We start from the raw sequence: 13999 nt of genomic DNA on the forward strand, positions 1-13999 counted from the left end.
CTCCTCCAAAAACTAGGTGCGTCTTGTGGTCTGGTGTGTCTAATAGAGCGAAAAATACGGTATCTTCACTTTCATGCCTTCCTTCTCCCTATTCATTCTTGCCTTCTGACAGCACAATCCTAACCATGCTTACTTGGAGTACGTCCTACTGAATTAAGTGAGGTTTACTCCCAGGTAAATGAGACGAGGACTGCAGCCTTATTGTTCATCAGACTATTCCAAGGATTACTCTGAGCCTAAACCTTTGGGGCAGAATAGGTTGTGAAAATGGGAGTAAATTTGTGGAAGTGCACCTAATTCGCACATTTTATTCAGAGCACATAAAAACAGCTGCATCTATACGCAGGAAACACTGATAAATAGTTACTGTGTGGGCATTTTAAAGCAGGTTTAGGCACATTTAATGTGGCAGAGATCCAGCATGCAAGGAAAGCATTGATCTTCCATAGCAGTGGCCTTATTTTCTCCTAAAGCTAATACTCATTTTGGCCTTCATCAGAAGATCTGCCCACTCACATTGATCTGATTCACCAGCAGCTATTTCAAGTAAGCAGGAGGTCATTTCACATTTGCATTTCATACAGCCTAGAATCAGGTGGGTGGTCTATCGGGTGGGAAGACTTCAAAGCGAAAGGTAAACACACACATTGAGATCATTCTGCCCCATGCCTTTTTTAATTTGCAGAGCGTTGAAAGGCCTTGAGTATTTTTCAGCAGAAATTTAGATTAATAAACTATGCTAAGGTATGTGTAACAAAAAAAGTAACAAATATACTTTCATTTAACAGTGTGGTGATAACAACTCTTTATTGCATATTCACTAGATACCAGCGTCTGCAGAAGCCACCCCCTCCTGCAATGACATTCTTTTGTAACACATTTAAAATCATTTCAGAAGTGCATCATTGCTGAGTTACTCACCCGTAAATCTTGACAAGCTAAAATATTATCAAGCCATTTGTAGAGATAGCCGTCTGGGGAAAGGCCCACATTGTCAAATACAGGGCCACAGCATAGCACAGCTGACATTGCCTAAGAACAGAAGGAAGGAGGTTGGTTGTGCAAACCCAACTATAATCAGCACACTTTTGCTTATTTGTTATTTTCGGTGTATTGGCTACCACACCTTGTAAGATCACTGTAGATTCTAAACATGGTGCAGCGCATCAAGCAATGTAGTAATGGGAGATTTTAAAGGGGCTTCAGTGAGGCCACTGAAGTGTGGAGGTTGTTGCTCTTAGGCATTGTAAAAAATATTATGCAACGATATCCCATCAATAACCCCAGTTAATACCTCTTGGTTAGATGGGCACATGTTCAGTCTACCCTTCCCTTCCCTGAACTCCATTCTCTTCCTCCATATCCTCACTACATATTAATCCAACCTTCCCCAAACTGGTGCCTTCTTTAAGAATGCAAGAGCAGCCCTGCTGGAACAGACCCAAACCCAATCTAGTCCAGCATTTAGAAGTATTCCAAAGGTTTTGCACTACAACTCTTATCAGCCCCAGGCTGAACGGCATGGCCATTCATGGTTGTAGTCCGCATCATCCAGATGTCAACATGTTCAGAAAGGCTGGATTAATCAAACTGACTCCTACTTTCATCTGTCTTACCCATTTCATTTTGATGAAGAACTGGCATCTAGTATACAGTGTGAGAATGAAACATTCAGTAGGCACTGCAGCAGAAGTAATCTCCTATTTGGAAGTTAGGCTTACTGCCTCGTATCGGTTTTCAATTAAAAAAAAGGGGGGCGGGTTGTAGTTGACTGATTTTGACTCATGAGTAGACCCATTGAAATCAATGGCAATGAATAACCTGGATCCATTAATTTCCCAAGTCTCCTCCGAGTAAACATTAGTTGAAAACAACTCTCAGTAACCAGTTTGCCAAATAAGCACCTAGAATTTAGCAATATATTTTTGCTGCATTAAAGCAAAATATTGTGTTTATAAAGTTGCTGTTAATACCAATCTCCTGCTCCCTCAGATGAATCAAATGAATCAATCTTACACAAAAACTGACAGAGCCAAAAGAAAAAAAAATGTACAGAGTTGTTGTTTTTTGTAAAAGAAAGACATTTTATTTATTTAACGAGCATCATTAGATGCGGAATTTTATTCAGTAAAAGGAATGATCACACACCTTCAAAGCACAATACTGGTATCTTGTAATCTGGTGATTTCTATCACTGTAGCGATCAAGTGGTGTAAACATGATACTGAACGGTCCAGCCCATTGACTAAACAAAATGAAAAGGTGGTGCCTCAGGCTTTGCTGAGGGAAAAGAAATCTCCTATGGTGCACTGAGCAAAGAAACATAAAATTACCTTTGTTAATTTGTTTTTTTAAAAGGAAAACATGAACATTATTCTTATGCAACATTTTGTAGCCCGGCAACAAGTCCTGGAATAATTTTCCTGGTTGCATGCACTGAAAACATTTGAGGAGAATGTACCATCTATGAAATGAGCTCTTAGGTGCTCAAAAGAAATATGCAATTCCCAGAACCATCAACAAGGAAGTTGAAGTAGCCATTTGCACCAAGCTTTATTCTAGATATAGATACACACACACACACACACACACAATCAAAATGTTCTCTCATGGCTGCAAATTGATTCCCAAGGTAAAGCAACAATCCTATTGCATTATGTTTTATGCACATAATCCAAATCTACGCATGGTAGGAGATTCTGATTGTCCCCTCTTGACATTCATGAATTGGATTTTATATTTACATAGGTGTGTGCGCGTTTATAGAACCACTGCAAATCAGAGTTGTGAATCAGGAAGCCCTCTGCTCAAATTTAGCCTCTTGCCAGGAACTCACTAGGTAGTTAAGAGGCAAACCACACACCCTCTCAAACTCAGTCCCACCCCCATCTGTAATATAAGGGATAATACTAGTAATTAATAGTGATGTACAAATTTTAAGTATGACGATGAAGATGTATGTCCTATCTATACACTCTGTATATTTTGATTTTGAGATGCAGAGATTGTGTTGACGGGGGCATACATGCACTGCAGATGACACAAGAACACCCCTATCACAATGTGGAATGCAAATGTGTGAACATCAGGTGGGAGCAGACAGCTGCATTATGGGGGATTGGCCTAAACTGATCCCAATCTCCCATCATGTACAGGTCTGTGAGCATTATGTTCTGAGCATCTGAATAACTGGAAACACATCTTTAAAAATTTATACTGAATCTAAAAATAATCTCCTTACAAAAATAGCAAAAGCTGTGTTGGCAACTATAAAAACCTTTATTTACCTGGAGCAAGAGTATATATGTAATGAGTGAAAAGGCAATTTTTTAAAATGTTACTGTTGAGAGAATTCCCTGTAAAAAAAGAGGGCTGCCTCCTTGTTGCAGATGTTCTAAATGCAGCAGAGCCCAAACTGTACTAAACATGGCTGGGCTTAATGCACTGAATGTAGTGAGATGGATCTAATGATGAACACAGAAGGAGCCTTCAGATTGCCAGCGCTTAGGCTAGAGGCCTTTTATGCTGTCTCAATAAATGGAACACGATCAATTTGCAAAGCAATCCTTTAGCACAAAGAGCACGTAGCAATAGCTAAATTAAGCCCCTTGCTGCAAGAAAAATCAATGATCACTTTACTTGACGGAAGCTAGTTTTCTCCAGATGAAAGCCAACTGTTCCTTTGCAGTTTCTACAATTACCAATTGGCAGCCAGAAACCAGTAAACACTGAGCTAGTAGGATATAAGTCAATTTCCGGTCACTTCGCACCACAAAATTCCTGCAGAGGCTAAGAATGAATAGGAATTTTGTGTGCAGACCAGCCAAAATGCACGCGTATATGTTAGTCACATGCATACATGACTATTTACATCCAAGTTCCATTTTAATTTCTACATGAAAATCTCTCCTTTGTGGCCATTTTAGAGTTCATATGCTGAAACAAGATGGATCAATTTAAATGCCAAATATTCTGGTTTATATGGACTATAGATTATCTAAGTTACATGGGCTTCTAAAGTCCCTAGTCCACAATACATGTAGCAAGGACAGTGCAAAGAGTAATGTGACAGATAAAATGAAATATGTACAACTGCAGGCTTTCCATCTATTCTTCACTGATTACTTGTCCCCCGTTCTCCCAACTTCCTCCCTTACTCTTACTGTTCCATGCAGATTAACCTGTAAGAACTTGTCCCTGCCTTTATATTTCACTGACTACATTAAAGCTTCCTTCTCTATATCCAAAGCTCTACAATGCTTTTGACAAACACTGTCTTGTACTTTCGCCTTCACCGTCCTGCAATTTACACGATTATTGAATCCCCATACCTGGCACACACTGAATCAAATTGGCAATCATTGCACTGAAATGGGCTCTCATGTCCTTAAGAATCTCCACCTCTTTATCATTTTCAGCTTCCAGTAACATACGAGTCAGGTCAACGTATTCTAAGAATAAGGCTCCGAGTGCTAATGTATCCCGCTCCAAGGCTCCGTTTGTACTACGGCAAAGAAAAGTGGGATGTTTTAAGGAACCGTTCAGATATAAAATAAGAACTTGTGCTTGGCAGACTGCAACATTTAAAATATCAATTTCAAGAATGTAAAAAGAAAGAATATAGTGGATAGATATGGAAAAGCCCCAACTTTATTTTACAAATGCTCTAAGGAATTAGAATAATAATAATAATAAAATAATAATAATAATAATCAGCACTGTCACAAGACCCTGTTCCACTCGAAAAGCAATATCCTACCTATCACTTATCACACCAGCATCAGCAAGTAATTCAAAAATGCGTAGTAGCTGTAACCGTAGCAGATCTCGGCGTTCACGACGCTTCTTATTCTGTGTCGCAGGAAAAGAGGCCAGTATTAATCACATCTATTACACAAATGTAGATCTTAAAAAAAACCCAAGATCTAATCGAGCCTGGGCTCAGAACCAATATTTAAAGAGATGCTGATGACTGTTGAATAATATGAACTTTCTGATTAGCACATACACATGACCATGTAGATTAGAAACATTTTCCTGCAAGAAGTAGTTCTAGGAAAGATACTATACAGTGGTACCTCGGTTTAAGAACAGTCCGGTTTAAGAACGATTTGGTTTAAAAACTCTGCAAAACCGGAAATAGTGTCCCGGTTTGAGAACTTTACCTCGGTCTAAGAACAAAATCTGAATGGTGGAAGGGCACAGGCAGCGGGAGGTCTCAATAGGGAAAGCACGACTCGGTTTAAGAACAGTTTCGGTTTAAGAACAGACTTCCAGAACGGATTAAGCCCGTAAACTGAGGTACCACTGTACTGACCCTTGAAAGGAGTGGGGGGGGGGAGGGAGATGGGTAAATTACTTTACATATGTGTTTCCAGCTCTGTATTCCAAAACCCTTTACTACAAGAGATACCAGCGTCATTACTAACAATGGATTTATTACACAGGGTCTTTTAAACCACATTTTAAATTTTTCGCTCAATCGGTGCACCTGAAAAAAATGTTGTTATTGTGACATCCCACAGGAACCATTCACTGCCTTGTACTTAAGCGTCTAGAACTCAGTGAACTAACATCTTTGGAATTCACTCTGGCTTATCGCTTTTAGTAAATTTGTTCAGGGGGAGCAGTAGCAGTGCTCCATTTGGAGAGAAAAAATGCAATAGGAATGAGATCCCTCCTTCACTTCTTCATCCTCTTTGCCTCTTCCCAGTGAGCCACACCTCCTTGCATGTAAGGGAGAGGGTTTCTGGTAGCAGGACTTTGGAGTATTTCAGTTTACAGTGAAGCAGAGGCAATACTACCTATCAGGAGCACATGACATGCAACAATCCAGAATATCTTAAATCTGGGACAGGGAACATGTGGCCCTCCATCAGCCCCAGGTCAAGGATTTATTTATACATATTTAAAGACCACTTTTCAAAGTAGTATATATAATAAAACTTTCAACACAAATATCAGGAGATCTGCTTAAAATAGTATACACACAGTAATTACCAATGAAACAGCTAGCAAAACTTTTAAACAAATGTACATGTCTGCACAGATGTGCTGAAATTTTTTTTAAGTGTTAAGCAGTCACCTAAAACATTAGAGAGCATCATGGGAGTTGTAGTCCCACATTTGGAGGGTCACATATTCTGCACCCTTGCCTTAAAGCATAATGAATGGTTGTTTCCTCTTGAAATAAAATAATTTTATGTACAGTTATACAAATTTATTAGGATGAACGCTTGCCAAATCTGAAATTAGTAACACTTTTAATTGACAGCATTTCTTCCTCCTTTTTAATGTCTGCTGTTATATTTGTGCTGCCTCTTAAATGTGTTCAACTTAATTAAATCAACCAACCTCCGGTCTTCTCTCCAATGCTTCTTTCATTAGTGGGTGAAGTTCTTCCACTAATTCCCTACATTAAAAAAAAAGAGTATGTTATGAAACAAAGTTCTTCATAAATGAAATAGCAGAATGACTAAGCTTTGACTCTTAACAACAGAAATTTTATATATTGGTCTGTCACCCCCCCCCCACTGTATTACCTGGGTTATGAAGGCGCCCTAAAGACGTTAAAGCAAAGATTATGGGATAATGCACACAGAGACTTGCGATCTCGATCACACAAAGTCTGTAGTCCGCTGGCAGTAGGAGTACAATACGGGCATGTCTTTAAGTTAACATCTTACATTAAAAACCTGAAAGTACCAAATTATCGAAGTTTTTTCACCAAAGCCAGACTAAACATCTTTCCTTCTGCAGTGTTGGATGGCAGGTTGAGAGGAGTTCCCTACCAGGACAGACTTTGCTCGTGTGGCTCAAGACATCGAGTCCATAAAACATATTTTGCTGCACTGTGAGAAATATGAGCAAGCCAGGGCTATTACCCTTGCTGGTACCTTTCCCGGGAAAATCAGAGGCTCACTATGTCAAGTTCCTATTGGAAGACCGGATAAATGCTAGAACATTAGCAGTGGCAAAGTTTTTATTGGTGGTTGCAAGAACCAATGATCCCTATCTTTAAGTTTGAACAAAATGCTTGTTTAACCTGGAGGTAGGCTGTCTGAATTGTGCATTGCTTTGTAACGATTTGTTGGGTCTCTGGACCGTAATAAAGATTGATTGATTGATTGATAGATAGATAGATAGATAGATATATAATTTACAAATCACCCAGTTCCGGTGTTTATACAACAGAGGCCTGCCCAGAGTATGCCCAATTCTCTTCCTCATTGTGAAACGTGCTGTGCTTACAATAGGGTTGCACTGACAAAGCACCATGCAGCAGTGAAGCAAATGGCAGTCCCTGTTCATGTGGTCTTTTGCTTGTCTGTTAAAGCCCTGTATCACAGCTGTAATGTGTATACGTTGCCATATGCAATGTCATGGGTCTCCAGCTTCCATCATCAACTTCCATCATCACTGGCTACACTGGATGGAGCTGATAGGAGCTGGAGTTCAACAACACCCAGAGGCTCCTATTCCTGCTGCAATGCACCCTCAAATACAGAGGACCACCCGCCCTCTAGGAGTTTATGTAACTGACTTATATTGCTAGGAAAGGAACCATGAAACCAGGGGGAACTACCTCATCTCCATTTGTCACTTCTGAGATATATTTCCCCAGATTAGGAAAACAAGCTTAAACCTCAGTCCAGAGACGAGGCCACTAACAAATCCCAGTGGGACATTGCCAATGGGCCTTTGGCATCTCAGGGAGTATGTCCTCCAGAATCGTCTCCAGACACAGAGAGTGGTGCCCCCCAGGAGAACTGGGACAGAGAGTGAACACACAAGGTATAGCATTTGGGCTTGCTGCCTAGACACCAGCAATATTTTTGGTAATCAGAAGACTCTTATAGAGTAGTCCTTCCAAATTTAAGATCAGTTACATCAAGGGTAGGCAAACTAAGGCCCTGGGGCCAGATCCAGCCCAACTGCCTTCTAAATCCGGCCCGCAGACAATCTGGGAATCAGCGTGTTTTAAAATGAGTAGAATGTGTCCTTTTATTTAAAATGCATCTCTGGGTTATTTGTGGGACATAGGAATTCGTTCATTTTTTTTTTTTTTTAAAGGTCTGAGGGACAGCGGACTGGCCCCCTGCTGAAAAAGTTTGCTGACCCCTGAGCTATATTTTAAATCTTTGTCCATGCTGCTTGGGAGTGTATTCCACTTCATCATGTGTCTCCCAAGATAAAACACTTGTCTTTGTTTGCAGGTCATTTTAAACCATATTAAAAATAAACTATGGTTTAACATGAAACACTTTGCTGTCCCTTGCTGCTGTGAAACAAATCAAGAGTCTGGCTTGTTGTAATGTGTAAATTTAGCCTCGTGGTTTGTTTAGCTTGTTAGCCTGACATGCAGCTGGAGCAGGGGACGAGTGAAGCAAGAACCTTTCTGTAGTATACACCAGCATGCTGCATGTTCACATTAACCCAGTTTGTTTCTAACTATGGTTTAATATGAGATGTAAGCTGGGCCACTGCTAACCATTTATTATACTAAGGGTGCTTCCAGACAGGTGTTTATTGTGTTACTGGCGCGGCTCACACCTTCAGGTTTTACACAGCATCCGCATAATGACTTCAGAATCAAAATACCGATCTGAATTCCGCCCCCAATTTAATGCCCTTCCTGTTCAAAATTTTATACTTTTGGTGATATTAAGCCTCCGTTTGTAAGCATCCCAAAGCAATTTGAACAAGAAATTCATGGCACATCAATACCTGAAAACGAGAGAATTTGTTCTTCCAAAGCCCAGCACAAGTGACTCAGTAATTTCTATGCTCTCAAGTCTCATCAAAGGCACTAGTTGTTTTAACAACACACCAACAGATGGAGTTCCTATAGCCTAAAAATACAATAAATTTAAACGGATATAATCATTAAAGCAATTAGAACAGAATAACAAAAAATGTACTGCTTTAATAGGTATTGCTGGCGAATTTGAAAAGCATGTATTACAAAACAGAATTAAGTGGCTCAACAGTCATGAATAAGAGAGCGAGGATAACTCCCCCTTTGATTCTGTGGGGTCTGAGGAAAAAAGGCTGCTGTGGTGTCTATCTGGTCACAGGTCAAATGGCCGAGAAGAGACTCTTCTTCATTCCTTTCCCTCTCCTGCTCCTGGGATGACCCAGAGGTGCAATAGTAGGAAAACTTCATATAATGTCAGATGGGTGGCCACCCGAGAGCCTTTTCTATAGTGGCTCCTGACCTTTCAAATGCTCTCTCCAAGGAGGCCTATCTGGAGACCTTGTTATTATCATTTAAGTGCCATGCGAAAACATTTGCTTTCCCAGGCTTTTAAGAACTGCTAACACAAGCATTCTTGGAATGCTTTCGTTTGCTGCTTCAATTTGCTATATTAGTTCGCATGCTTCATATTATTATCATTGCTGTTGTTGTTCTTTTTATGTCTTACCATCCTGGGAACAGAAATTATTCTGAAGGTGTGGAAGAAATGTTATGTAAATAAAGAAGCAAAATGTGGCTGCAGTGTGCCTCAGAAGCAAATCTAAATGCCAGTTTTTGCTTGCTTGTTTTGTGGGGTGGTGCGCGGTTCTACTCTGGCCTATAAAGATGACAGCGAAGGGTTAGGTCAAACCAAGTGAAGGAACCAGCCAGTTATTCTTCAGAGTGCCCAAGAGGACAAGAACTATGAACTCAACAAAGCAGTTTAGAAGCATGTTGGATCAAAAAAACTGTCCGATGCAGGAATTGTCTGCCAGTTTCTGCCAAGGCAGAAAATGACTGTGAGTTTACAGAAGAGAGTATCGTTTTCCCTTTGCTTTGTTACACATCTGCCTTCTATCCCGAGTTGCAGACCGCTGCCCAAATGTTTTAGAGGTGCACCAGAAATAATTGGGGCAGGGGATCTGCAACTGTCACACAAATGGTATGCGTGCATAAAAAGGTTAACATACTTCCCATATCTGCTCTACGCCATGAAAGGCATTTTGGCAGAAAGTCTGTGTGACCTTAATACTGAAACAAAAGAGCAACTGACACAAGTCAGTTGGCAACACCACTGAATAATTACCATAAGGTAAACGTGGCATATAATAAAAATTAGAACAGCCTTTCGTCAGACTCAAGCAAAACAGACGAAATATAGGTACCACTGCCAATGTGGGATTAAAAATCACTTTATCATGACTCCGGCCATTGAATGGTTCATCTAGGTATGGTAATGGTTCTTCAGTTAAGTCCTATGGAGCCTACCAAGTCTGTTTCCAGTTCCAAATAATCCCAACTTATTTATGGGTTAGTACTTCTGGGGCAAAAAGCAGGCCAGGCCAGCCATATGTAGTTTTTTTTAGTCTTACATACTAAAAAAAAAAAAAAAGGTATGCAGGTGGCGCTGTGGGTTAAACCACAGAGCCTAGGACTTGCTGATCAAAAGGTTGGCTGTTCGAATCCCCGCAACGGGGTGAGCTCCCGTTGCTCGGTCCCTGCTCCTGCCCACCTAGCAGTTTGAAAGCACGTCAAAGTGCAAGTAGATAAATAGGTACCGCTCTGGTGGGAAGGTAAACAGCGTTTCCGTGCGCTGCTCTGGTTCGGCAGAAGCGGCTTAGTCATGCTGGCCACATGACCCGGAAGCTGTATGCCGGCTCCCTCGGCCAGTAAAGCGAGATGAGCACCGCAACCCCAGAGTCGGCCACGACTGGACCTAATGGTCAGGGGTCCCCTTTACCCTTAACATACTAAAATATCTAAAAGAATGTAGTATAAGCACTGATAACTGGGAAACACCGGCCTGCAAGTGCTCCAGTAGGAGAATGACCTTTACCAAAGGCGTCATGGACTTTGAAGAAGCATGAACTTGGGGCGAAAGGGAGAAATGAGCTAAGAGGAAGGCATGTTTGACAAACCCTCACCGTGATCAACTCCCACCTGGAAACCTATGTCTCCACTGTAGAAGGATGTGTGGATCCAGAATTGGACTCCACAGTCACTTACGGACACACCATTAAGACCGTGTTCATGGAAGACAATCTTACTTAGCTATGAGTGATCGCCAAAGAAGAAGACGCTTGATTCAACGCTAACAACTATGAGTGGTGAAGGATCTCAAATCCAGCTCTGCAATGGTTCTAGCAAGGTCTTTCCTAAGGATGCTACAGCTTGGTAGTGATGTATGCACTTTGCCTTATAAGCAGATATGGAGAACCTGTGGCTCTTCCAATGATGCTGGACTTCAATTCCCATCATCCCCAACCCCTGGGCCATGCTGGTGGGGAGGTGTGATGGAAGCTGCAGTCCCACAACATCTGGAAAGCCACAGGTTCCTCACTCCTGGCTTACAGATGGCAATGTATAGAAGGACTAGGCTTGAGTCTTGTGTGAAAAATACACATCATATATAAACATATTTCTCATTTGATGGCCAAGTCGTTTTAACGAAATACCACTTACCTTGTTATCATAACTAACAGTACCATCAGGTGTGGTAGCCATGATCTCAGGAGTCGAAACACGCAGGTGGCCGGGGCTCATAATACTGGGTTTTGCTGCTCCAAAGCAGAGAATAAGGTAATTTCTCCATAAAGTGACATAATGGTCTCCACTGCTCGCTGTACTGGTTTTCTTTGCATTCACAGGGCTGCTGGATACGTTGTTTTAAAATAAAATTAAAAAATCAGTTTGGGATATTACTTTGTTTTATTATTTTTCAAAGAGGAGACATTATAGCAATATAAAGGGGCTGATTCAGTTCAGCATAAAATGAAATTCATCTAGAAGGGAAGGATCATAACTCAGTGGTAGAGAATATCCTTTGCATGAATATAGTATTGGGTTCAATTCCTACCAACACCAGGTAGAGTTGGTACAAACTCCTGTCTAATACCCTGAAAAGCCACTGGGAGTCAGGTGTTGACAATACTGATGGACCAAAGGTAGCTCCTGAAGTTCTAAACTATGGCTACAGCAACAACATAAAAAAATCACTCAGTGCTATTTTTGTTGTTGAAAAACATGCAGAACTGCTTTACATCTTTTATACTTCTCACTGCAAGCATGTGAAGGCGTTCACAGCAATTATTTTTTGGAGGTGAAGAGCTAAAGTTTAGGGGCAAATGCTTTCTCAATACCACCTATAAGAAGCCACAGTTGTACAAAGATTTTAAAACCAGGTACCCCAATTCTAAGCGCAACTCTGCACACTGGACTACGCAGGCTCACAAAAACGTAACCCTCCTATCAAATATATGCCATTCTGGTAGTTCCCTTATCTGCAGAATTTATTATTTAAAAACAGTGACTACAGACCAGATCTATCAGTGCAATATGAAATACTGAAAACCAAATAGTAGTAAAATAATAATGGTAGAACTTACTTTGGATCAACCAAAGGCATGACCAGCTGCAGCCTTGTAAATGCGTAAGGCCAAGCATAGCTGAGAGCAGTGGGACAATGCTTTGGTAAATTCTCTTGTCTAAGGAAACTGAAAAGGCAGAGGACCCAGGGATCTTTGACGGACTGTGCAAATATCCAGACATGGGAAGGACTTTTTACATCATAATGGCTATTAACAAGGACCGCGTTCCATTCTACCAGCCACTGCAAATCCACATTATGGGTTAATGGTAACGTTGTCTGTGGGGGGGAAAAGATTTTTTTTTAAAAAAAGAAAGAAAATCGCTGTCAGCGTATTATTTCAGAGGTTAGCCTGACCCATTTTTTATTTTCCTGATAAGCTGCCCTTTCAGTAGGCTGCCCATGTGTCCTACGTAATAAAGGAGTTTTCTTCTTGAAAGGCTGTCAGAGGACAGCTCTATGTGAAGGGCTGTTTCGTTCAAATCTGTTTTAAATATTTTTTAAAAAACATTAAGAAGGAAAAGCAGGGGACTTGAAGTTATCCAACAGCAGTTAGCACCTGCACTGCAGACTGAGCAGGCACAGAGGTCCCTTGGTCTTTCTTCCCACTATAAAATGCACCGTGTGGTATTCAGACTAGATCTGTTGACATTAACGGACTTAACTTAGTCATGTTCCTTCATTACAACTTAGCTAAATACCAGCCATTCTGTTTAAATGATAGCATTTATTTCCAAATTTGCATCAATCCAAAAAGCTCGCCATGTACATATATGGGGATTTTGGGGATGCATTTCCTCTTTTGGGGGCACGTGTAAGTAGCAAATCTGCATTTGGACCTGGATACTGGCTGCCAAACCCTTGTTTGAAGAGATGGAAACACTACACAACCTGCAGTGTATTTCATTGATCCATCATTCATTCTGCTCAGGGTTTATCTACATTGGCAGAAGTTAACAGTGCCTCTGTGTTCCTGCTCCTTCTGCACCTGTATGCAGTCAGAATCAGTCCATGGCTTATTCTCTGTTCCTTAGTCAATTTGCGACATTGCCCCACTGACTATACTAAAGGTACCTTGCTGCATTCTAGTGATGCACACTGATCCAATAACTGTTTAGGCAGGAGATCTGTTTGAGTGGAAGATTCAATCCATGCAAGGATTGAGGCTATTAAATTAATTATTAAATTAATGGGGTAGTCTGACTGTACAATAGATCTGAATCTGGATACATGCAAATCTCTGGATACGGCTGGTAATTAAATTATGAAGCCAGTTATTACCTAATATTCTGCTAAGACGTTGAAAATATCAATACAGCTACAATTACAGGCTGATGTGATGGAACTGCAACAGCGGATCAAGGAGATTACCTGTGCTCTACTGAGTAATAAAATCTAATGCCTGAAGCAACTCTTAAGAGTTTCTTAACATACCTATAATCTTTGTATCTGCATTCCAGTCTTTTTGGAACGTTGCAGTTTCTGTTTATTTAGCACATATGCATTGTGAACAGTTAGAGGATAACAAGAAGGTACTTACTGAATCTGAAACGGCCACATGAATGAAACTTTCCAGAATAGAAGAACTTAGTTGGTCCATGACATCAATCATAGGCCTATCGTCATCCTGTACATGTGAAGGTGACAGAAATTAAGTCATTTTTTAAAAAGAGTGT

At 40.7% G+C, this 13999-nt stretch overlaps 1 protein-coding gene across 9 annotated transcripts in view; it reads right to left on the minus strand.

Annotated features, from left to right (window-relative positions):
* FRY (FRY microtubule binding protein) overlaps nucleotides 1-13999 on the minus strand; it is a 192624-nt gene that overhangs the window by 61734 nt on the left and 116891 nt on the right. For 8 of the 9 annotated variants that reach the window (XM_083498834.1, XM_083498827.1, XM_083498826.1 and 5 more), the window contains 9 exons: nucleotides 13864-13950; nucleotides 12343-12602; nucleotides 11420-11609; nucleotides 8728-8852; nucleotides 6355-6412; nucleotides 4760-4851; nucleotides 4332-4504; nucleotides 2149-2309; nucleotides 922-1032 (listed from right to left, as the gene is read on the minus strand). In XM_083498834.1, coding sequence (XP_083354960.1) covers nucleotides 922-1032; nucleotides 2149-2309; nucleotides 4332-4504; nucleotides 4760-4851; nucleotides 6355-6412; nucleotides 8728-8852; nucleotides 11420-11609; nucleotides 12343-12602; nucleotides 13864-13950 — 1257 coding nt within the window. The remainder of the gene's footprint in view (nucleotides 1-921; nucleotides 1033-2148; nucleotides 2310-4331; nucleotides 4505-4759; nucleotides 4852-6354; nucleotides 6413-8727; nucleotides 8853-11419; nucleotides 11610-12342; nucleotides 12603-13863; nucleotides 13951-13999) is intronic. The other variant, XM_083498831.1, reaches the window with a different exon arrangement.

Source organism: Podarcis liolepis (assembly GCF_965112155.1).
Source record: "Podarcis liolepis genome assembly, chromosome: 4".
NCBI classification, from domain to species: domain Eukaryota; kingdom Metazoa; phylum Chordata; class Lepidosauria; order Squamata; family Lacertidae; genus Podarcis; species Podarcis liolepis.